At 50.3% G+C, this 21613-nt stretch overlaps 1 protein-coding gene and 1 pseudogene across 2 annotated transcripts in view; both read left to right on the top strand.

Moving 5' to 3' along the window:
* Positions 1 to 236: 236 nt before the first annotated feature.
* Positions 237 to 21613, top strand: part of ESYT3 (extended synaptotagmin 3) — a 49527-nt gene continuing 28150 nt past the window's right edge. For both annotated transcript variants that reach the window (XM_007170333.2, XM_057545742.1), the window contains exons 1-3: positions 237 to 708; positions 19107 to 19148; positions 20509 to 20643. In XM_007170333.2, coding sequence (XP_007170395.2) covers positions 382 to 708; positions 19107 to 19148; positions 20509 to 20643 — 504 coding nt within the window. In that variant the 5' untranslated portion in view covers positions 237 to 381. The remainder of the gene's footprint in view (positions 709 to 19106; positions 19149 to 20508; positions 20644 to 21613) is intronic.
* LOC114236319 (elongation factor 1-alpha 1-like) lies at positions 8113 to 9550 on the top strand (annotated as a pseudogene).

Below are 21613 nucleotides of genomic sequence, written 5' to 3' on the forward strand. Positions count from 1 at the left end.
AGCTGCAACCTCTTCGGACGCCTGCGCGGGACATTGGGTCTGAAGGCTGTCTGAACACCAGGTTTCTTTTTACACCTCCGCGGCGCCCACTGAGCAGCCTGGCCCCGCCCCCTTCCGCCTGGGCCCGCCCCCGGGGGCGGAGACATCCGGACCTGCGGGCTGGGCGAGGAGGGGAGCGCCGCGGCGGCGCAGGGTATTCCCAGTTTAGAACTCGGAGTTTGGGGCGTGGAAACTGCGCTGGCGAGTCAGCTAGGGCAGGTGCGGCGCGGCGCGGCGCGGCGGTCCGGTCCTCCCCCTTGGAGGACAGATGTGCCTGGGCGTCGCGGCTCGCGGACCTGACCTCAGGTGAAGCTCTCGGAAAGGGCGGACGGAGACGAAGAGATGCCAGCGGAGGAGCCCTGCGCCCCCGGCGCCCCTGGTGCCCGGGGGACCGAGTGCGCGCCGGGCCCCGAGCCGTGCCTGTCCAGCCAGCTGCTGCCCGAGCTCTACACCTTCGGGGCGCGCGTGCTGTTCTACCTGGCGCCCGTCTATCTAGCCGGCTACCTGGGGATCAGCTTCACCTGGCTGCTGCTCGGCGCCCTGGGGTGGATGTGGTGGCGCAGGAACCGCCGCGGGAAGCTCGGGCGCCTGGCGGCCGCCTTCGAATTCCTAAACAACGAACGCCAGTTCATCAGCCGCGAGCTGCGGGGCCAGCACCTGCCCGCCTGGGTGAGCCGGGCCGAGCCGGGCGGGGGTCGGAGGTGGGGCGGATGCCCTTGAAGGTTCGGAAGGAACCTGCGGTCTTCCGGGGAGCTGGGGCGCGCAGACCCGAGGGAGGGAGGGAGCCTGGAGACCCGCACACCTGGTCCCCCGCGGATCGCGGCGCACAGACTCTGGGGGCGGTGGCCATGTCCCTCGCCGCGGCGCCCCTCGGCCTCATTGCCACTTCTGGTCCGGCTGTTCTGGCAGCGGGAACCTGGGTTTCACCTGAGGGCCCAGAACCTGGGAGAAAAATCACGGGCGGGCCACACCCAGGAGAAAAACAAGGGCGTCTGGGACTCTGTAAAGTTAACTCGTGAGGGAAGCAAAAGACACTTCTTCCACCCGCCTGTTGATTGAAAGAAGAAACGCAGGGCACAGCACTGACAAATACAGCTGTGACAGAAACTGCAGACTGGTTGCCTTTGGCAGAGGCCCGGTCAGAGGGAGGGGCTAGAGATGGGAGTGCCGGGATGGGGCTGCCAGGGGGGAGAGGAGAGGAGAGACCGGCGGCCGCCGCGCTGGCTCACGGGCTTCTCTCGCTCCCTCGCCTGGTAGAGATGCTCAGACGCACCGAGACACACCCACACACACACTCACACTCTACAGCTGCAAAACCATCTCCTGGTGTGGAATGGCCTGGACTATGGCTTCTCAAAGGCTTCTGGGTCCTGAGAATCGCCTGGCCCACTTAATAAAAACAAGTTTTAGACCTCACCTCACAACCCCCAGGTGGGACTAAGGAACTTCAGTGAGTCTTATGATCAGGTGAGTTTAGGAAACAACTGCAAGAGGGGCATTCAGTCTAAGACTTGGTCTGCAGCAAACCCCCTTCTCTGGGTGATGAACTGGTGTTGGTTGTTTCTGATTTCTTCCAGAAATATTCAGGCACACAGGGAGAGGTGTCCAGAGGCCACCAGACCCCTCATTTCCTCTGGCTTGAGGCCTGTACTCTAAAATCCAGCCAGGCTATAGGTTCCTCACACTTGCCCAAGACAGTAGCATCTGAAGTGGGTTGAGAAGATATTAGAAAGGCCTATTTATATTTATTTTATGTTAAAAGAGAAATTAAGCCTTATTGCATTAGTTTTCCAGGGTTGCCATAAAGTACTATGGAGTGGGTGGCTTAAACAACAGAAATTTATCAAGATCAAGGTGTCAGCAGGGTTGGTTTCTTCTGAGGCCTCTCCTTGGCTTGTAGTTGGCTATCTTCCCCTGTGTCTTCACATGGTCTTCTCTCTGTACTTACCTGTGTCTAAATTTCCTCTTCTTATAAGGTCATCAGTCAGGTTAGATTAGGGCCCACCCTAATGGCTTCATTTTAACTTAATCACCTCTATAAAGACCCTATTTCTAAATACAGTCACATTCTAAGGGACTAGGGGTTAGGACTTCAACGTATAAATTTTGGGAAACACAATTTAGCCCATAATACTAATATATGGATTGACAGTAAAGCTTTGTAAATAGGTTTACATAGATATTGGGTAGCAGCCATGGAGACGGTGTTTGGGGCCTGTCTCGCCCAGACCTTGGTTTTCTTGCATGAAAGGGGATTGATGGCTTGTGATCATGGAAAATGTGGACCCAGAGAGCAGGCTTGGACCTGTTCACACTCCTTGTTCACTGTTGAGGGAGCCCAGGCTGCCTGTCAGACCTCTGTCGTGACCCCATGGCAGCCTCAGCCCACGAGGGTGGGCCCGTGATACCAAGTGACAGCCCTTTCTTTCTGCCCCTCCCAGTGTTAGGGAGGCCTCCAGACACTTAGCTGTATGCAAAGGCAACGTTTCTGAAATTGGGGTAAGAATCAGATCCTGTAAGAGCCTTGACACCCCCAATCCCCCAACACCCTCCACCCACAAATGCCATAGAAACCGTTCTGGCTCCTCTTGGGGGAGGGGTCCCCAGAACTACATGGACGTAGCCAACAGGGAGCTCAGCCTGATGGATGAGACAGAACACAAGACAGTATCCCCTGCTTCTCACCCCATAAACCACACCCCAGGCCTGACCCAGCTGGGTGCAGGGACACACAGAGGAAGGCGATGGTGTCTCACCTCCCAAGAGGGCACTCTGGGGCGGGAGGCAGACGCGTAACAGGTAGTTGCCCTAGAGGTCTCAGGGAAGCTGGAAATAGGAGTCTGAACAGGGTCCAGTCCAGGGTCAAAGGCCTGGAGGGAAGGATACCCTACCTGGTTTCCACATCAGATTGTCCCCAGACCACAGCCTCCTGCCTCCTTGGCAGGGTCCTGGGAAGGGCCTGGCCTCCACCTATGTTCTCCAGACCCTTCTGGCAGGCTTGGCTGGCCCGTTTGCAGGGCCAGGGCCTGGATAACCTTTTGGATTGAGGCAGTGGTACCGCAAAGGGCAGTCCAAGCAGGTGGCAGCTTGCGAGCGCAGCATGGAGGCACTGTGTGGCCGGTATCTGGGGGGTACTGTGTGGTTCGGCCTGGCTGGCGTGTGCGGTGTAGGCTGAGGGACGGGGCCAAATTGAGGCAGGTCTGATGGAGGCTGGGGCTGATTCTGAAGGCTGAAAGGAGTCTGGGCAAGGTTTTGGAAAGGCCCTGGAACAAGCAGCATGCAGGGAGGAGTGAAGCTGGAGGAAAGAGACCAGTTGAGAAAGTGATTTGAGCCAAGATGGTCATAGTGGAGACTAAGAGCTGAGGGTGAGAGCTGTGCGGAGTGGGACTCCAGGTGCTTGGCGGCCTCTAGAGTGCAGGGAGGGAGGGATCAGGGTCTTCTGCTTTCTGATTTGGGGAGCTGGGTGCCCATTCCTGGGACTGGGAATCCAGAATGTGAAGCAGGTCTGGGGAAGTTGGTTGTCTGTGTGAAGACCTGTGAAGAGCACACACATAGATGTAAATGTGGGCTTTTGGACCCACCTCGTGAAGGTTTCCAAGCCCAAGGATGATGTGGAAAATCTGGAACCTACTTGTTTGAATATCCTTCTTCTGGCCTCTCCCTGCCTCCTGAGGACACGCACTGTTTATGAAGACAGAGAGACGTGGTTCCCGTGTGGTAGGGACAGAGTGACCCTTGTCCACAATTTCAGAGCACGGTGTCTCTATCTTACACGTGGACCTTTCAGCACACCTTCTTCCTGTTTTGAGAACTGGTGTTCTTGCATGAATGGGGATTGATGGCGTCTGACCTCCTTTGAGAAGTATTTTTACTAATTAACAGGTGGCAAACCAGTAGTCAGAGGGTTGAAGAAAAGGTCTTGAGGGCCTCGCAGCCGTGCAAGTCATCACCCAGCACCCAGTGAGTGAGGGTGGATCCCAGCCCCCCTGCTGCTTGCCCAGCTGTGTGTGCATCTTGCTCTAATTTGCACCAAGCCCCTGTGAGGGGACGGAGGCCAAGGCCAGGCTGAGCCAGAGCCCAGAGGCCATCGCTCTCCCCTGCCAGGCCACGACGGTCCGTTCTCAGTGGAGCTGTTCTTTCCAGCCCCATTAGACTCCTTCTCAACACTTGGCTACAAGCTGCTGCCTCCAGGTGATCAGAGAGGATGCTTTCCCTTACTGGGTCTCATTGTCCCCACCTGTAAAAACCTGTTAAAGGAGGTTGTCTCTGGTCCAACGTCAGAGGGACCTGCTCCGCCTCTGGTTCCGTTCCATGGAACACACAGCTCAGGAAAGGATTCTTCTGCTTTAGAAGGGGTCACGGGTGCAGATGCTGGGGAGCCCCTCGGCTTGTGGACGTGGCCCGGCCACATGGAGAGAAGGCAGTTCATCTTCTGAACGGGGGAGCGGCTGCTGCCTGCTCTTTACATGTGAATGCTCCTCCCACTCAGTTTTTTTTTTTTTTTTAAGAACAAGTTCTCTGCTGTCTCTTTTTTTTTTTTAATTTATTTATTTATTTTTATTTTTGGCTGTGTTGGGTCTTCGTTTCTGTGCGAGGGCTTTCTCTAGTTGCGGCGAGTGGGGGCCACTCTTCATCGCGGTGCGCGGGCCTCTCACTATCGCGGTCTCTCTTGATGCGGAGCACAGGCTCCAGACGCGCAGGCTCAGTAGTTGTGGCTCACGGGCCTAGTTGCTCTGCGGCATGTGGGATCTTCCCAGACCAGGGCTCGAACCCGTGTCCCCTGCATTGGCAGGCAGATTCTCAACCACTGCGCCACCAGGGAATCCCCACCACTCAGTTTTTAGACATATTTTTCAAGAAATAAGGAGCCTCTTCGATCAGCCCACCTTGCCAGGGCTGGGGTCTGTGGACAGCACAGTGACAAAACTGGAGCCCTTGATCCCACAGAGCTGGTGACACCCCAGCTCCACCACTCACCTAGCTGTCGGCCTCGAAGGCTCAGTTTCTACACACGTTTGTGATGAGTCGAGTCTGAAAAGCTGCTTGTTCGAAGTCTGGCACGAGTACGTGCTCAGGGGGGCTGTCACTGTATCCTCCTCAGTTTCCCAGGCCTCCTAACTCTCCCTTTTTCTAATATGAAACTCATTACCAAGCGGCCCAGCAGCAAACGTGGCTCCAGGGATGGACGGCTGCCGGGGGCAGCGCCCGTCAGAGACTCCAGCCTGGCCCTCAGCCCTTCCTGCGGTTCCGTTCATGGAATTCCAGCTCTAGCGCTCCAGAAACTTGCCGTCTGGTCTTCAGAGTCAGTCCTTCATGCTCTGGGCTCCTCAAGACCCTTCCTGGGGTAACTTTTGCTACTTGATGTCTCCCTGCCCCCGAGGCCTGGGCCCTGGCTGGAGCTCCGAAGGCTGCCTCCTGGATCTGTGCACGATCTGCCCTTCCCTGCCCCATGTTTATGGGTTGCTCGTCGAGCCCGAGACAGCAGGCAGAGCTGGCCCCTCTGTGGGAATGTCCCCAGTGACTTCGGGGGAGCCACTGGGAGGTGTGAGCTGCGCCCCGATGACCCGTGAAGGCCACCACCCAGCTACACAGAGGAGCAGGGGACTGGGGCCTTGCCTTCCCTTCTGCCTGCTCCTCCCACCCCGCCATTCAGAGTTACTTCTCCTGGCGGAGTCCCAAGGATTTTTAAATCTCAGGAAACCTAGAGCTCATAGCCCAGAAGTGTCCCCATGTGCTGGAGGAAAGTGCTTCCCCACTCCCCCTCCTCTACGGCAAATAGCGAAGAGACAGTTAAGATGTTTTCTGCCCCAGTGGGAACTATTAAAGGGACAAAGCCCCATTCTCTTTACACACCCTGTCACTTCAAGTCAAGGGGATGAGACTTGAGTCCCTCGGGCCACACTGGGAGTCAGGGCTCAGCTCCGGTGTACCCTCTCTCTGTAGGAGGCCAGGCGGGACTGAGAAGTCCCATCCTAGTGTGCCCGGGGTCACTAGTCCTTGAAATGCTCACAGTGAAAAGCCAAGAAACTCCTCCAGGACATGGGGTGTTTCAAGACTCCAGATTCACCCACTCCATTCTTTTGCCCATACTGTGTTTACTTTTTGAAGTAACTGGTTAAAGATCTCATTTTTCCGGTTATAAAAGTGCAAATATTCCCATGTTAGAAAATTTGGAAATGATCTACAAGTAAATATTAGAGTAAGTATTTACATTCCTGCCACCCGGAGATACACCCCATGTTTGGGTGCACTTCCTTAGTATGAAAGGTCTATGAAAAGTTTTTTGAAAACTTGTACCTTTGAAAAATTTTTTGTTTTTATGTCCTTAACATTGTCTTACAAACATTCTTCAAAAACATTCTTAAGGATTATGATATCCTTAATACGAATAGACCAGAAGTTGCCTGACCATTTCTCTAACATCACTATTTTGGTTATGTCCCAGTTTGCCCTGTTTCTGTGGCGGGCCGAGGTGGGTGGTGTTTCCTCTGTCTGTCTGGAATTTCTCCCTTGATCTGTCAGTCTGACTCCCTTGACTCCTCCTTCAAGTCCAAGCTCAGGCACCCGCACTGGGACCCTTCTCTCACACCCACTCCACTTCCCGTGTTGATTTGCACTTACCTATTTTTATGTCCAACTTTTCCTCCAGATCAAATGTTCTTTTCAGGTGTGTTTCTTGTTCCTCTCTGTACACTCAGCTCCTCGCTCAGTGCCCAGTTCATATAGGCATTCAATAAAAATCTGTGGGGCTTCCCTGGTGGCGCGGTAGTTAAGAATCCGCCTGCCAATGCGGGGGACACGGGTTTGAGCCCTGGTCCAGGAAGATCCCACATGCCGTGGAGCAGCTAAGCCCGTGCGCCACGACTACTGAGCCTGCACTCTAGAGCCCACGAGCCACAACTACTGAGCCCACGTGCTGCATCTGCTGAAGCCCGCGTGCCTAGAGCCCATGCTCTGCAACAAGGGAAACCACCGCAATGAGAAGCCCGCGCACCGCAACATAGAGTAGTAGCCCCTGCTCGCCGCAACTAGAGAAAGCCCGCACGCAGCATCGAAGACCCAACACAGCCAAAAATAACAAATAAATAAAAATAAAATAAATTTATTAAAAAAAAAAATCTGTGGCATGAATGCCGCAGTGAACGTCTGCAATGTAAATCTCAGTCCCTGTTTCTCCAGTTCTTTACACAGATTACACATTAAACCGACCCGTCAAAACTTAAGGACTTTAAAGATCCTCATTCCCACCTCACCTTGGTCTTATCAGCCTGGAGGAGGAGGAGGAGGAGAAGGAGGAGGAGGAAGAGGAGGAGGAGGAGGAGGAGGATGGTTGGCCTTTTACTAGTTTTATAAGTAAGAGGATAAATTTTTTACCCTCCAGGCTGTACCAGGCCTAACTGGATCACTGAACTCTCTGGCGACTTAGGATTACACTCAGGTCTCCTCGAAACGACTCTGCTGGTAGCTCAGGGCAGTCCGTCTCTGCTCCGAGCCCGTATTCCTCAGCAAGGGTGACAGGCTCCTGGCACTCGCATTCTCCTCACCGATGACTCTCTTTGGAGTATTATCTGCTCTGTCATCCTGCTGGGTCCAGCCGACTTAGGCCAGTTCGCAGGCTGGGTGTGCTGTTAAGGAATCTATGGATTCTAGAACAGTGCTAGACAGAATTCCAAGCTGGCAAAGCAGTTGTTTCCCTTAAGGCACTTTTAGCAGGGTGATGTTAAGCAGAAGAGTTGGGCAGATTTAAAAGCAGTTTTCATGGTTAAATGTTTACCTCCCAAGAACAGAGAAAAAAAGGGATGAAAGTCAGTGCTTCATCAGGAGAAAAGCGAATGAAATGAGGGGCCGTTTTCTGGTAGAGGAGAAACCACTGCAGAGGCACCCGCAGAGCAGGGCCTGTCTCAGGAGGACGACAGCCCAGCGCGGCCTCCTTGTGTCCCATCCCCATCCCTGCAGGACACCCGGAAAAGGGTCTCCTCTCTTCTTTGCAGGTGGGGAGGGGGTCGACAACATCAGTGGAGTCAGCAGGAGTGCGTGTATAAGAATGCCCGTTGGGCTTTTTTGCAACGGGTTTGCCGCCAGGACACAGGTGTTGTGAAAACCACCGCTAAACCTAAGCAAAAATGGGAAAGGAGAAGACCCACATCAACATCGTTGTCACTGGACACGTAGATTCAGAGAAGTCTACCACTACTGGCCATCTGATCTACAAACGTGGTGGCATCGACAGGAGAACCATTGAAAAGTTCGAGAAGGAGGCTGCTGAGATGGGAAAGGGCTCCTTCAAGTATGCCTGGGTCTTGGACAAACTGAAAGCTGAACGCGAGCGTGGTATCACCACTGATATCTCCCTATGGAAATTCGAGAGCAGCAAGTACTATGTGACCATCACTGATGCCCCAGGACACAGAGACTTCATCAAAAACATGATTACAGGCACATGCCAGGCTGACTGTGCTGTGCTGACTGTTGCTGCTGGCGTTGGTGAATCTGAAGCAGGTATTTCCAAGAATGGGCAGACCCGTGAGCGTGCCCTTCTGGCCTACACTCTGGGTGTGAAACAACTCATTGTTGGAGTTAACAAAATGGATTCCACTGGGCCACCCTACAGCCGGAAGAGATATGAGGAAATTGTTAAGGAAGTCAGCACCTGCATTAAGAAACTTGGCTACAACCCTGACACACTAGCATTTGTGCCAATTTCTGGCTGGACTGGTGACAACATGCTGGAGCCCAGTGCTAACATGCCGTGGTTCAAGGGATGGAAAGTCACCCGAAAAGATGGCAATGCCAGTGGAACCACACTGCTTGAAGCTCTGGATTGCATCCTCCTACCAACTCGCCCAACTGACAAGCCCTTGCGTTTGCCCCTCCAGGATGTCTACAAAATTGGTGGTATTGGCACTGTCCCTGTGGGTCGAGTGGAGACTGGTGTTCTCAAACCTGGCCTGGTGGTCACCTTTGCTCCAGTCAACGTGACAACTGAAGGGAAGTCTGTTGAAATGCACCATGAAGCTTTGAGTGAAGCCCTTCCTGGGGACAATGTGGGCTTCAGTGTCAAGAACGTGTCTGTCAAAGATGTTCATCGTGGCAATGTGGCTGATGACAGCAAAAATGACCCACCGATGGAAGCAGCTGGCTTCACAGCTCAGGTGATTATCTTGAACCATCCAGGCCAAATCAGTGCTGGATATGCACCTGTCTGGATTGTCACACAGCTCACATTGCTTGCAAGTTTGCTGAGCTGAAGGAGAAGATTGATCGTCATTCTGGGAAAAAGCTGGAAGATGGCCCCAAATTCTTGAAATCTGGTGATGCTGCCATCGTTGATATGGTTCCTGGCAAACCCATGTGTGTTGAGAGCTTCTCTGACTATCCTCCTCTGGGCCTTTTTGCTGTTCATGACATGAGACAGACGGCTGCTGTGGGTGTCATCAAAGCAGTGGACAAGATGGCAGCTGGAGCTGGCAAGGTCACCAAGTCTGCCCAGAAAGCTCAGAAGGCTAAATGAATGTTATCTCCAATACCTGCCACCCCGGTCTTAATCAGTGGTGGAAGAACGGCCCCAGAACTGTTGTCCCAATTGGCCATTTAAGTTTAATAGCAAAAGACTGGTTAATGATAACAATGCATCGTAAAACCTTCAGAAGGAAAGGAGAATGTTTTGTGGACCGTTTGTTTTGTGTGTGGCAGTTTTAAGTTATTAGTTTTTAAAATCAGTACTTTTTAATGGAAACAACTTGACCAAAAATCTGTCACAGAATTTGAGACCCATTAGAAAAGTTTAATGAGAAAAAAAAAAAAAAAAAGAATGCCCTTTGGGGGACTTCCCTGGTGGTCCAGTGGTTAAGACTCCGCGCTTCCAGTGCAAGAGGTGCGGGTTCGATCCCAGGTCCGGGAGCTAAGATCCCACATGCCTCATGGTCAAAAAACCAAAACATAAAACAGAAGCAGTATTGTAACAAATTCAATAAAGACTTCAAAAATGGTCCACATCAAAAACAAATCTTTAAAAAAAAAAAGTCCTTTGGAGCAGAGGCGTGAGGCTTTCTTTTTTTTTTTTCCTAGCAAAGAGGGTGTGTACCTGGGTCTTTGTACATGTGTACATGTGATTCTGTGGATGGGTCTGTAGTTGTGCGTCTGTGTGTGTCTATGTGTGTACATGTGTCTTTGTGTGTCTGTGTATATCTTGGTGTGTCTGTCTGCATGTGTGTGTGCACCCACCTCTGTATGTCTCTGTGTCTCTCTGTGTCCGTACACACCTGCTTCCACGGGAGGAGCCACCGTCCCTGTGCGAGGGAGCGAGCAGGATCCACCTAGTGACAGGCAAGCTCTGTAAGTGAAGCTCTCCAATCCCCCTGCCTCCTGAGAGGGTCTGGTGGCCAGAAGCTGCTGTCCAGGCCTCTCACACCCCAGCCCATCTGTGGACCCCACCCCCCAATGGGATGCAGCTGTCACTCTGGCTCCATTTCCTCAACTGCTGTGGAATCATTTTTCCTAAAGAGTTTAAGAAATAAAGCACGTGACCACCTAAAGGGAAGCACCGATGTGGGCCATTTTGGTGGTCTCTGCTAGTCTGGAATTCTTAGACTCGGTCTGATTTCCAGTCTTTCTCTCCTCTCTAAGCTGTCATTATCACCACTCTCGTGACAACGTCTAAAAACGCCATCATTAAGTTATTAGCCCACTTTGCCTGGAAGGCTTTGGCCCAAGTGCACGAAAAGCAGCATGACTGTGTTAGTTTAGGGAGGCCTTAGATGCGGGCTGAGGCCTCTGCTTGTTGAAACTTCCCCGAGGGCTCCTGCAGGAGGAATAGCAAGCATCTGAGATCCTGGTGATTTGACAACGGCCCGACAACTTTCGAATTTTCCAGGCCTGCTTTGGGGAAATGCTCATACCTGTACTACGTCAGTCAGAAGAGTGTTCATGTTTCTATGGAGACGAAACTTCAAGAGCTCTGTCTCCATTTAGAAGTAGATTTTTGTCCATTATCTCCTTGATTGTAGATACTATGGGCATCACAGGAATGAGCAGCTTCATTCCTCTCAGTCCGGAGAAACCTGAGGCTGCAGGAAGGGAGTGAGGACACCTAGGGGCAAGGGCAGTGCCTCAAGCTAGGCAGAATTGTGATATTGTGTTTTTCACCTGTTAGCTTTTGCCTCCCTTTGCTCTTTGTGGTCCAAAAGATTTGTCAAAGAATTGAGGGCCATAGGCTGCTGGTAGGAATTTGATGTTCTCCTAGGAGTGACAGCTAGAAACATAGGCTGTGACTCTCTAGCCCTGGTCAGGAACCCCAGGGAGCAGAAAAGCCACCTAGTTCCAGGGCTGGAACAGGTCCTCTAGCCTGGGGGGCCCTGTGTGCTCGTGCTTCCACATCCTCCACCGCCAGGACCAGGACGAGCTGGCGAGCTTGTGAAAGATGCAAGGTTCCAGGCCCCAACCAGGAATCCACATTTTCACCAGCTCTCCAGGTGGTGTTTTTATACAGAAAAGTTTGAGAATCGCTCAAACTCAGAGTCTAGCCCTTTGCGTTGCCTGGTGGTGTGAGTGTCTCTCTTCCTAGCTGGTCCCGAAGACTCCCGGCTACCCCCAGCCTCATGGGAATTGGTACAAAAGTGACTTTAGGACTCAGTCTGAGAGTGAGCCATGTGGCTTCTTTTTCTGCCTTCCCTTTGTTTACCTGGCAAGGGAAAGCCACAGACAGAGGCTCTGACTGGGCCGCTTTGCCCCACCTCACTGTGGAGCTCCTGCATTGGGCAGAGTTTCCCGTGGTGCCTCGCAGGCATTGGGCCCAGCCTACCTGTGGCTCATTATCTGGGGGCACAGATCTCTCAGCCAATCAGCGGAGGCCAGAGAAACAAGAATCTACGGGGTCCTTCCCCCTCAACCTCAACCACTTTCGCTGTGTTATCCTCTTCTCATCTTCCGTTCCGCCTTCTCAGTGGTCTCCCAAAGTGCAGAGCAGCAGGCACTAGGAGACCCAGGGGATTTGCCGGGCTTTGGGTCAGACAGAACTGGACACACAGCCACGTGATCTTGTTCTTGGCATGTACCTGAGGTCAGAAGTGTCAGTGTTCGTACCTCTGACGTCTGTACAACTTCCATCAAGAATCACCATTTCTGGAGCATTTACTCTGAGTCAGGAAGGGTACTGAGCACCTTACATGCATTGTTTTATTTAGTTTTCTCAGGAACTCTGTGAAGTTGGTAGTATTGTACCCATCTTGTGGTTGAGAAAACTGAGGTTTAAAGCGATGGAATTTTAAATGCAAAAGGGATAGGTTAGAAAAACACTGAGAAATGGACTTCAAATGTTGACATTTCAGATGGCTTAAGCTTAGGGAGGGGAAACAGATGAGAAAAAGATTTGAAGGCTGGGCTCAGGTGAGAAAATCTGAGTTCTGGTCGCCTGATTGATCTTGGCAAGTGCTAGTCTCTGAGCCTCTCCTCATATGTAAAACGGGGATAATTGCATCTTTGCTGTTCACTTTATACAGCATGAGGAGGATCAAATGAAAGTGTCTGTGGAACCCTTAGCTAGAAAGCATGGCCTACCGGTGAAGGCTCAGGTCCCATGAGGGCAGTCCTCTGTCCAATTAGACTTTCTGTAAGAGAGGAAAACTGTGGTATGTAATGTTTTCTTAAGAGGAGTGAGTGGTGGAGTGGAAAAGCACAGACAGACCTAGATCTGGGTCACAGCTGTAGCACTCCACAGCTGGTGATTCTAAGTAACCTCTCAGCCTTAGTTTCCTTATCTGGAAAATGGGTCTAATAAGGGATTAAGATGAGTATTAAACAACATGATATAACATGAACTCAAAAAGGCTGAAAGTAGGATGAAAAAAATACAACTGGGTAACTTTGAAGCAAAAGATAGCTGTAGTAGCAATTTTCATCTTAGACAAGATAGACTGTAACTCGGATATATCTTTAAGACAAAGAAAGATGTTATATGCTCATAAAAGGAGCCATAATTAAGAAATAATCATCATGGCCATATATGTACTGCATAATATAAACCTGAAATACAAACCAACAGCTAATAGAACTGCATAGAGAAGTAGATAAATCAGCAGTTTGGCTTGAAATTTTTCATATATTCCTCTTTGAACATGGAAAATCAAGTAGACAAAAAGTAAGCAAGGAGAAAGACTATTAAAAGGAAATGATTAATAACTTGATCATACATGGAACAACCATAGAAATTAATCATGTACCAGGCCACCAAGGAATTATCACTATATTCCAGTGAATTGCCATCCTACAGATTGTTCAGATCATAAAGAAATTAAATTAGGAAACAAAAATAGGTATAGATATCTCGTGCGTCTAGATATTTTAAAATATTACTATTGTAAAAAATCATTGTTTAAGAGGAAGTCATAATGGAAATTACAAAAACTGAGAGCTGAATAATGATGGAAAAACTGTTAAAAATTGTAAGGGAATTTATAACTTTGAATTTATCATGAAACAAGAAAAACTGAAAATAAATGATTCAACTCTAAAACTCATAGAGTTGACCCTAAGAACATAAAAGAACAACAGATTTAGATCAAAGAAATAAGAAGGAAGGAAGGAAATGATAAATGTAGGGATAAAAATGAACAAAAAATTTTTAAAATAAAGGTAAAGGGGAAAGAAAATTATTAACAACTGAAGTGCATTCTCTCAAAAGATTAATATGATAGGCAAAACTTTGTCAAGCTTGATCATGAAAAAAATAGAAAAAGATGAAAATAAAATACAGAATGAAAAAAGGCAGAAATAACTACAGATATAACAGATTAAAATAATAAAACATTGTAAATGACTATATATCAAGACATTTGGAAACCTGGATGAACTAGATACATTTCTAGAAAAATACAAATGCCAAGATTACCAGACTAAGATCAGTAGACCTTGAATACACCATTAACCTCTAAAGAGAGACATGGTAATTTACCACCCCCAAAAGTCTCAGGCTAAGATGGTTTCAGAGGTAAGATAGACTAAATTCCATCGATCAGATAATTCCTATATTTACAAGTTGTTTCAGAAAATAGGAGGATAAGGATAGCTGTCCCACTCATTTTACAATTTATCATAAAATCTTTATACCAAAACCAGATAGGAATTGTACAAGAACAAAAGCTGTAGGTATCACTTTGGATCATTAGTGTATAAAGCCTAAATGAAATATCAGGCCAGCTAAATATTTCAAGTAGGGTTTATCCCGGGAACTAGAGATGGTTCTGTTTTAGAAAGAAATATCAGTTAAGTTGACCACATTAATGGATGAAAGGAAAAAAAATAACATGATTATCTCAATAGATATGAGAAAGTATTGAATATAGTTCAATACCCATTTATAATGAGAGCTCTTGGAAATTTAGGAATTGAAAAGAACTTCCTCAGTCTGATAGAGGCTGTCCTCCAAAATCTATAGCAAAAATTGTGCTTAATGGAGAAACTTTCTTTTGTGGTCAGGCACCAGACAGAGCTGCTTGCTATCACCAGTGTGCCTGCGTAGTACCAGAGGACTGGCCAAGAGAAACAAGTAAGGATAAGGATGGGGAGCGGAAAGAAAAAAGCTGTTATTATTTGGAGATTATAAATGTTTGTAAGTTACCTATGAGAATTAACAAACAATTAGAAGTAGTAACAAATTTCAACAAAAGTTGCCCAGAAAATGAAATCCCATTTTTAATAACTATAAAACCCACAAAGTAATCTAACAAAAAATGTACAGGACTTTGGTAGAAAAAAGGTTATGATCCTAAATGTGAATACAATCAAATGTGAATAAATAAAGGGAAATATTCTGTTCATGGATGCAAAATGTAGTAAAGAGATCAGTCCTCCCACAAATTAATCTATATATTCAGGAATACAACAATCAAAATCTCAGGAGGATTTTGGCGGGGAGACAGACTGACAAGATGATTCTAAAATTCATATGGAAGTATAAATACCTACTATTATCTAAATCAGTTTGAAAAAGCAAAAAGAGGGGAATCACCCTACCCAGATCATATTGTGAAGCCATAGAGATTAAAACAGTGTGGTACTGATGCAGAAACAGGCAAACAGACCATGGAGGTCAATGCTAAGTCCTGAAACACACCAAAGTACACATGGGAAGCTGTTGTGTGAGGGAAGTAGCTTCACTAGTTAGGAGGAAACATGGGCTTCTTTCTTTTCCTCCCTCCCTCCCTTCCTTCCTTCCTTTTTTGTATGTCATTATAAAATTGCCTTAGTGAAACTAGAACTACCATACGACCCAGCAATCCCACTACTGGGCATATACCCTGAGAAAATCATAATTCAAAAAGAGTCATGTACCACAATGTTCATTGCAGCTCTGTTTACAATAGCCAGGACATGGAAGCAACCTAAGTGTCCATCGACAGATGAATGGATAAAGAAGAAGTGGTACATATATACAATGGAATATTACTCAGCCATAAAAAGAAACGAAATTGAGTTATTTGTAGTGAGGTGGATGGACCTAGAGTCTGTCATACAGAGTGAAGTAAGTCAGAAAGAGAAAAACAAATACCATATGCTAACACATATATATGGAATCTAAAAAATATGGTTCTGTTGAACCTAGGGGCAGGACAGGAATAAAAACACAGATGTAGAGAATGGACTTGAGGACACGGGGAGGGGGAAGGGTAAGCTGGGACGAAGTGAGAGAGTAGCATTGACATATATACACTACCAAATGTAAAACAGATAGCTAGTGGGAAGCAGCCGCATAGCACAGGGAGATCAGCTCGGTCCTTTGTGACCACCTAGAGGGGTGGGATAGGGAGGGTGGGAGGGAGACGCAAGAGGGAGGGGATATGGGGATATATGTGTACATATAGCTGATTCACTTTGTTATACAGCAGAAACTAACACAAAATTGTAAAGCAATTATACTCCGATAAAGATGTTAAAAAAAAAATTGCCTTAGTGAGAGTGTGGAGAGAAATTATACGCCTATCTCACCTGCTATAAAAAAAAAATTCCAGACAGATTTTAAATGCAAAAGCTAAAACACAAAACCAGTAGATAAAAACATAGAATAACTCTGAGAATTTGGAGTAGGGAAAGGTCCGGATTATAATGGGCGAACAGACTCATCTGTCTTCATGGAATTGAGGAAGCACTGGGTGTGAGCAGTTGCTCCGTGAATGGCAGCCTGTCTCATTTCCTTCCCTGGTCCAGAACTTACTCAGGGGCAGTCACAAAGGAGGTGGCCCGGCTCTTGTGTTGGCTCCCTGGGGAGGGATGATATGGCTGAGATTCGGACCCAGGGAGGCCTAAGGCAGAATAAGGTGTCTTGATGGTCTCTTATTTTCTTTGTCTGAATTGCTGCTCTGGTCAGGGGTTCAGACTCACTCTCTGGGGGAATCTCTTAGACAGGAGCCTCAAATACAGGCATGGGTGGCCAGGAGAGACCATGACACCGTCCTCAGAGTGGGCCCTGGGCATTCCATTGCTGTCCTCAATGTCAGGGTGAGTGTGGGTCACTCTAATGCAGGGTTGGGCAGGTCATTGGTACCTCACATCAACCCTGACTGAACTTCAGGATCACGCCAGGAACTTGTTAAAAATAAATTGGAAGGCCCCGCCCAGGTACACCCTGATTCAGTAGACGTGAGGCAGTGCAGGAATCTTCGTCTGACTAGATCCCAAGTGTGGGCGAAGGTTGGACCCACCAAGCTGGATCACCTTTCCAGGGTTCAGCAGATCAGAGCTTCTCAGCTTCCAGGGGTGAGAATCACCTGGACGGGGGTGCAGGACGTTGGAAGGGGTATGCACATAGGGTGTGCAGGGACGGGATGGGAAGTGCAGTGTTAGGACGGAAGGAAGGGTGTGAGGGGTCCAGCCAGTAGGCTTGGGCACAAGAGGAGCGGAGGCACCAGTGACAGCCCCACTGTAACCAAACTCTCCCCTTTGTGGGGGTCCCCCTCCGCCTGCCTTGGTGCTGATCCTGTACTGGAATAGCCTGTTAATCGCATGCTTCCTTCACCAGCCTGAGAGCTCCTTGAGGACAAGAACCTTGCATTCATTCATTCCTGCATTCATTCATTCCACAAATAGTTATTAAGACATTCATACGCCAGGGACAGGCGCTAACAGGAAGCACGGCTGAGTCAGCCACCAGAGCTTGTGGTCTGGTAAGGAGGCAGGTGGAAGCCCAAGCGGCTCTAATAGGTGTGTTGAAAGCTGTGATGGAGAAGCAGCAACACACACTAGGGACACCTAGCCCCAGCTTGAGCGATCTGGAAAGGCTGCCTGGAAGAAGGGAAGTCTAAGAGGGTGGTGAATGGAGCAATCAACGGGGAAGAAAGAGGTCTATTCCAGACCCACGTGCAGGAGTTTTTACTTTAGTGCTGGGCAGTGAGTGTAACAGGGAGCAATGGAAGGGTCTCACGCTACACTTGGCTGGTGCCCAGCATGCGACCTGACCCAGGGCGGCTGCACGGCATGTGTGGTGAGCTGGCCGGGCTGACCTTGGCTCCTGCCCCCCTCTTCACCCCACGATTCCCTTCTGTTCCTGGGCTGGGCTGGCTCCCCTTCTGGGAACCAGGCAGTATTTTTCTGGCAGCACCTGGGAATATTAGACGCTTCTCCAAGTTGGTATGGGCCACTGCCCAGAGGTGGGGAAACTGAGGCTGGGAGAATGGAGTGATGTCTCAGGAGTCTCAGAAGCGCTGAGTTCCTCTGAACTGTCAAGGCTGTTAAAAACTGCTCCTGAGAGAATGAAATCTCTCTCCGTCTCCTCCTGGGCGAGAGGCCTAGGCCTAGGTCTGCGTTTGGGCCCGGAACTAGCTCAGGGCCTGGCACTTGGCAGGTGTGTGAACTGCATGGACGCGTTTACTCAGTCCCTGGACAGTGCGCCTTCCGAGCCCCCAGGTGGGAAGGGCAGGCCCTTTCTCCACCTTCGGAGGTCCCAGGCCCACCATGAATCTGATCCGGAGTCGGCCTCGTCCTCCGGGGACTTGCGGCAGGGTGACAGTGATGGCCATCCCTTCCGTTTTACTGACCCGTGCTCTGTGCCAGGCACCCGTACACTCTTACTCTGTCCATCCCAGAAAACCCTGGTGGTGGTGGTGCAGGGGGCCCTCGTCGGGGCTGGGTCGTGCACTCAGTAGACATATTCCGACACGGAGACTTGTGGGGAGGGGTTCAGCACCCTCAGAATCAGGTTACGCGACAGGCGACAGGATTGTCAATTCCCCTCAGGGACCTCCCCCCGCCCCCCACCCAAGGGATGTGGCGGGGCTCACCCAGCAGGCCCTGGAGGGAGCGGTGCTGTGACCATAGGATCTGGCCCAGGGGCCTCCCTGCCGGGGACGGGGGGGGGCTTGGGGGGGCCCCGAGAGCCGAGGAGGGGCACGTCCACTCCCCAGTTGCCCCTGGAAACAACACAGTGCCCTTTTTGGCCTTTTATATTGGCACCAGTTACCTCTGGAGTCAGCACAATCACAGTGTATTAAGTGAAAAAAAGCAGCCTGCAAAAAAGCACTGTGACCTCAATTTCTGTGAAAACTACACACACTTGTTTCTGCAAAAGACTGGAAGGAAACGCATCAACCTGGTAAGGACAGTTATCACCGGGCGGCATTCTCTCATAAAATATTTTCCCTTTCATTTAGCTGTATTTTCTAATTTTTTCTACAGGGGCTATGATTATTTGTGTCATTAAAGAGAATAAGGGGGACAGACTCTGCAAGAAGCAAACTCGGGCGTCACCCTGGGGAAGGCCCGGGTTGGGGTTCTGTACTTCCACTGGGAAGGCGGGCTAGGGGCGAGGGGAGGGCGGAGGGTCGCCGCAGAACTGCCCCTCCGTGCTTTCTGAGCCAGGAGCTGGCGGCCGAGGCCAGGTCAGTGTCAGGCCGCACGTGGGCGCCTTCGGGCTGGCTGCCCCCGGCCTGGCCGCCGGCTGCACTCCTCCTGAGGGCGGGCCGGCTTCCAGTTCCCAGGGTAGGTCGGTGCAGCTCTGTGCTGGGGAGTGGGAACCCGCCTGGTCCCGCAGGGCGGGCCGGTCTCAAGTCTAACTTCCCCTCGGGGCTTCTGTTCCCTAGATCCACTTCCCGGACGTGGAGCGGGTCGAGTGGGCCAACAAGGTAAGGCCAGGGCCTGGGGGCAGCGGCCTCACTCCAGACTTCGTCCTCCCCCGCAGCCCTGGCTGAGTCACCCGAAGCCTGGACGGGGCGGGCAGCGCGTGGACGAGGCGGTCCTGGTGGGAGCCCCGCCCGGGGAGGAGCAGAGGTGGCCCTTAGTCGCTGGGGTGGGGGCCTTCTGCCTGTCGCTTGTTCTTCCCACCCTCCGGGTTCTTCTCATCACCAATGACTTTCTTTTCTAAAAAGAAAATATTTTTTATTGTGAAATTAATGCATGGCCACAGCAGAAAACTTAAAAGTACAGAGAAGCACAGAGCAAAATGCAGGCCTCCAGTGGCCCACCAGGCCGAGATCAGTGCATCCTGGGGAGAGGAAGGCAGTGATTCGGGATTTGACAGCAGCTCCTAATCACCCAAGCACCCTGGTGATTAGGGAACCAGGGTTTCACCTGGTTCCCAGACCGGATCTGGCAGCACTGGCTGTGCAACCTCGAGCAGGTTGCCTAATGTTTCAGAGCTGGTTCCCTCCTTTGTGCGGTGGGAATAATGATGGTCCCTGCCTCATGGGGTTGTTGTGAGTATTAATGAGGTAATTAAAACACCACAATGCCTGGCTCATCGAGGCCTGAGAGGGATAGGGGCGTTAAACCCTGAAACCGCACTTCCTTTAGGCTCCTCTGATTAGGGTTTCTAAAGGGGGAGCTGCATCTTTAAACTAAGGCCCAAGTCACAGAGATGGAAGAGGCCTTTGCCCCAAACAGAACGTATGGGCTGCTCTGCCCCCACCCACTCCCCCTCCCCGCTCCTTACCACTCTCTGCGCACCATCTTCTGCTGCCAGGTTCCATCTCTCCACCACCTTCCCTCTCCCCAGGTCCTACACTTGGTTCCCAGCACCGTGAGTCATCCTGCTGCAGAAATCAGCTACAGGCAGCCTTTCCCAATTGCTAGAAAAAAAATTAAATCCACAGGAAACAATTTAAATTTCTCTTCTGTGGCTTTTTTTCTTTTCTTTTCTTTTCTTCTTAAACCTCTGGCACCTGCTACTTCTTGTTTACACCACAGTGTTGTTCAGGTAGCTTATGTTTTAGCGCAGAACTAAAGGGCCTCATCATATTAAGTTTAGTGACTATTTCATGGTGGGCTGCAAAACGGCAGCAAATCTTGGGATCTAACTGTAAGAGTGAGAACCATGGCTGTAGTTATCTGATGTCTGATGGACAGATGGACGGATAGGTGGGTAGATGGGATAGGGGGTCAGGCAGGCAGATGGGTGCTGCAGCATAAGGGCCACCCCTGGGCAGCCATGGGTCTGGGGCAGGGGGCACAGACCTGACCACCAAAGGCCTCTTCCTCTCCTCCCAGATCATCTTCCAGATCTGGCCCTACCTAAGCGTGATCATGGAAAACAAGTTCCGGGAGAAACTCGAGCCCAAGATCCAGGAGAAGAACGTGCACCTGAGGACCTTCACCTTCACCAAGCTCTACTTCGGACAGAAGGTCAGTGCTGTCTCAGGCAGGGCAGCTGGACTTACGGTGCAGGCTCTTCCCCAGCCCCTGCCAGGGGTCACTCACAGGGGACCCATTCCCCACCTGTATTTCCCAGCCTCTCGGCCTCAGGATAAACCCCTCAGCCCCTAGTCCCATCACCACCATCTCTACAGGTTCTGGGGAAGCCTGGCTCAGAGAAAAGGAAAAGGAGAGGTGGGAAATAATTCCACTCTTCTTAAGCAAAATTTGGAGAACATGCCATGTGGTGGAAGCCAGCCTGACACAAAGACGTACGAGTCACGCTTCCTAACCTCAGCATCAGCTGGGGAGAACTCACCATCGTGGAGTGGGATAGTCAGTGCCTCAAAGCAGTGACTAATTCTCTACCAATTGGTTGATGCTGGCTATCCGTGTTATAAGCCCAGGCTAGTTCTGTGAAGATACTTGGTGACCCAGGATAAACGTGTGTGTATTGAACACACCTAATGTCATGTCCCTATTCTAGGCTGCATTTCCTATTCCAGCCTCTTGCCCCACTCTTTCTGCCTCTCAGTGCCCCACTGATGTAAAAGTCTTATTTTGATCATCAGAATATGCATACCCCAGGCAGAGCCGCTGTGAGCTCCATCACCCCGTAAATCAGAGGCACTGGCATCTGGTCAGCTCCAGAACAAGCAGATGTAGAGGGCAGGCCAGCCTGATGAGAGCTGTCTGCCAGCCCCAGGGTGTGTGCCCCCCTAGCCTCCCGAGTGGGGGCGGATCAGCCTTACCTGAGCCCTGGAGGTTCTGGCTGAAGCCACTCAGGCTCTGCCAGGACTCGCTTGTCCCAGCATCTGTTGGCTCATTTGTTCTTTCCCTGTTTCACTCACGTATGACTTCCTGAGCACGGCTATGTGCAAGGCAGTGTAGAAAGAGATGGTGTGGCTGTGCCCCTGCCTTCAGGAAGGTCCCTGTCCTGTCGTGGAGACAGACGTATAAA

This window comes from Balaenoptera acutorostrata, chromosome 4 (assembly GCF_949987535.1).
Source record: "Balaenoptera acutorostrata chromosome 4, mBalAcu1.1, whole genome shotgun sequence".
Classification (NCBI taxonomy): Eukaryota; Metazoa; Chordata; class Mammalia; order Artiodactyla; family Balaenopteridae; genus Balaenoptera; species Balaenoptera acutorostrata.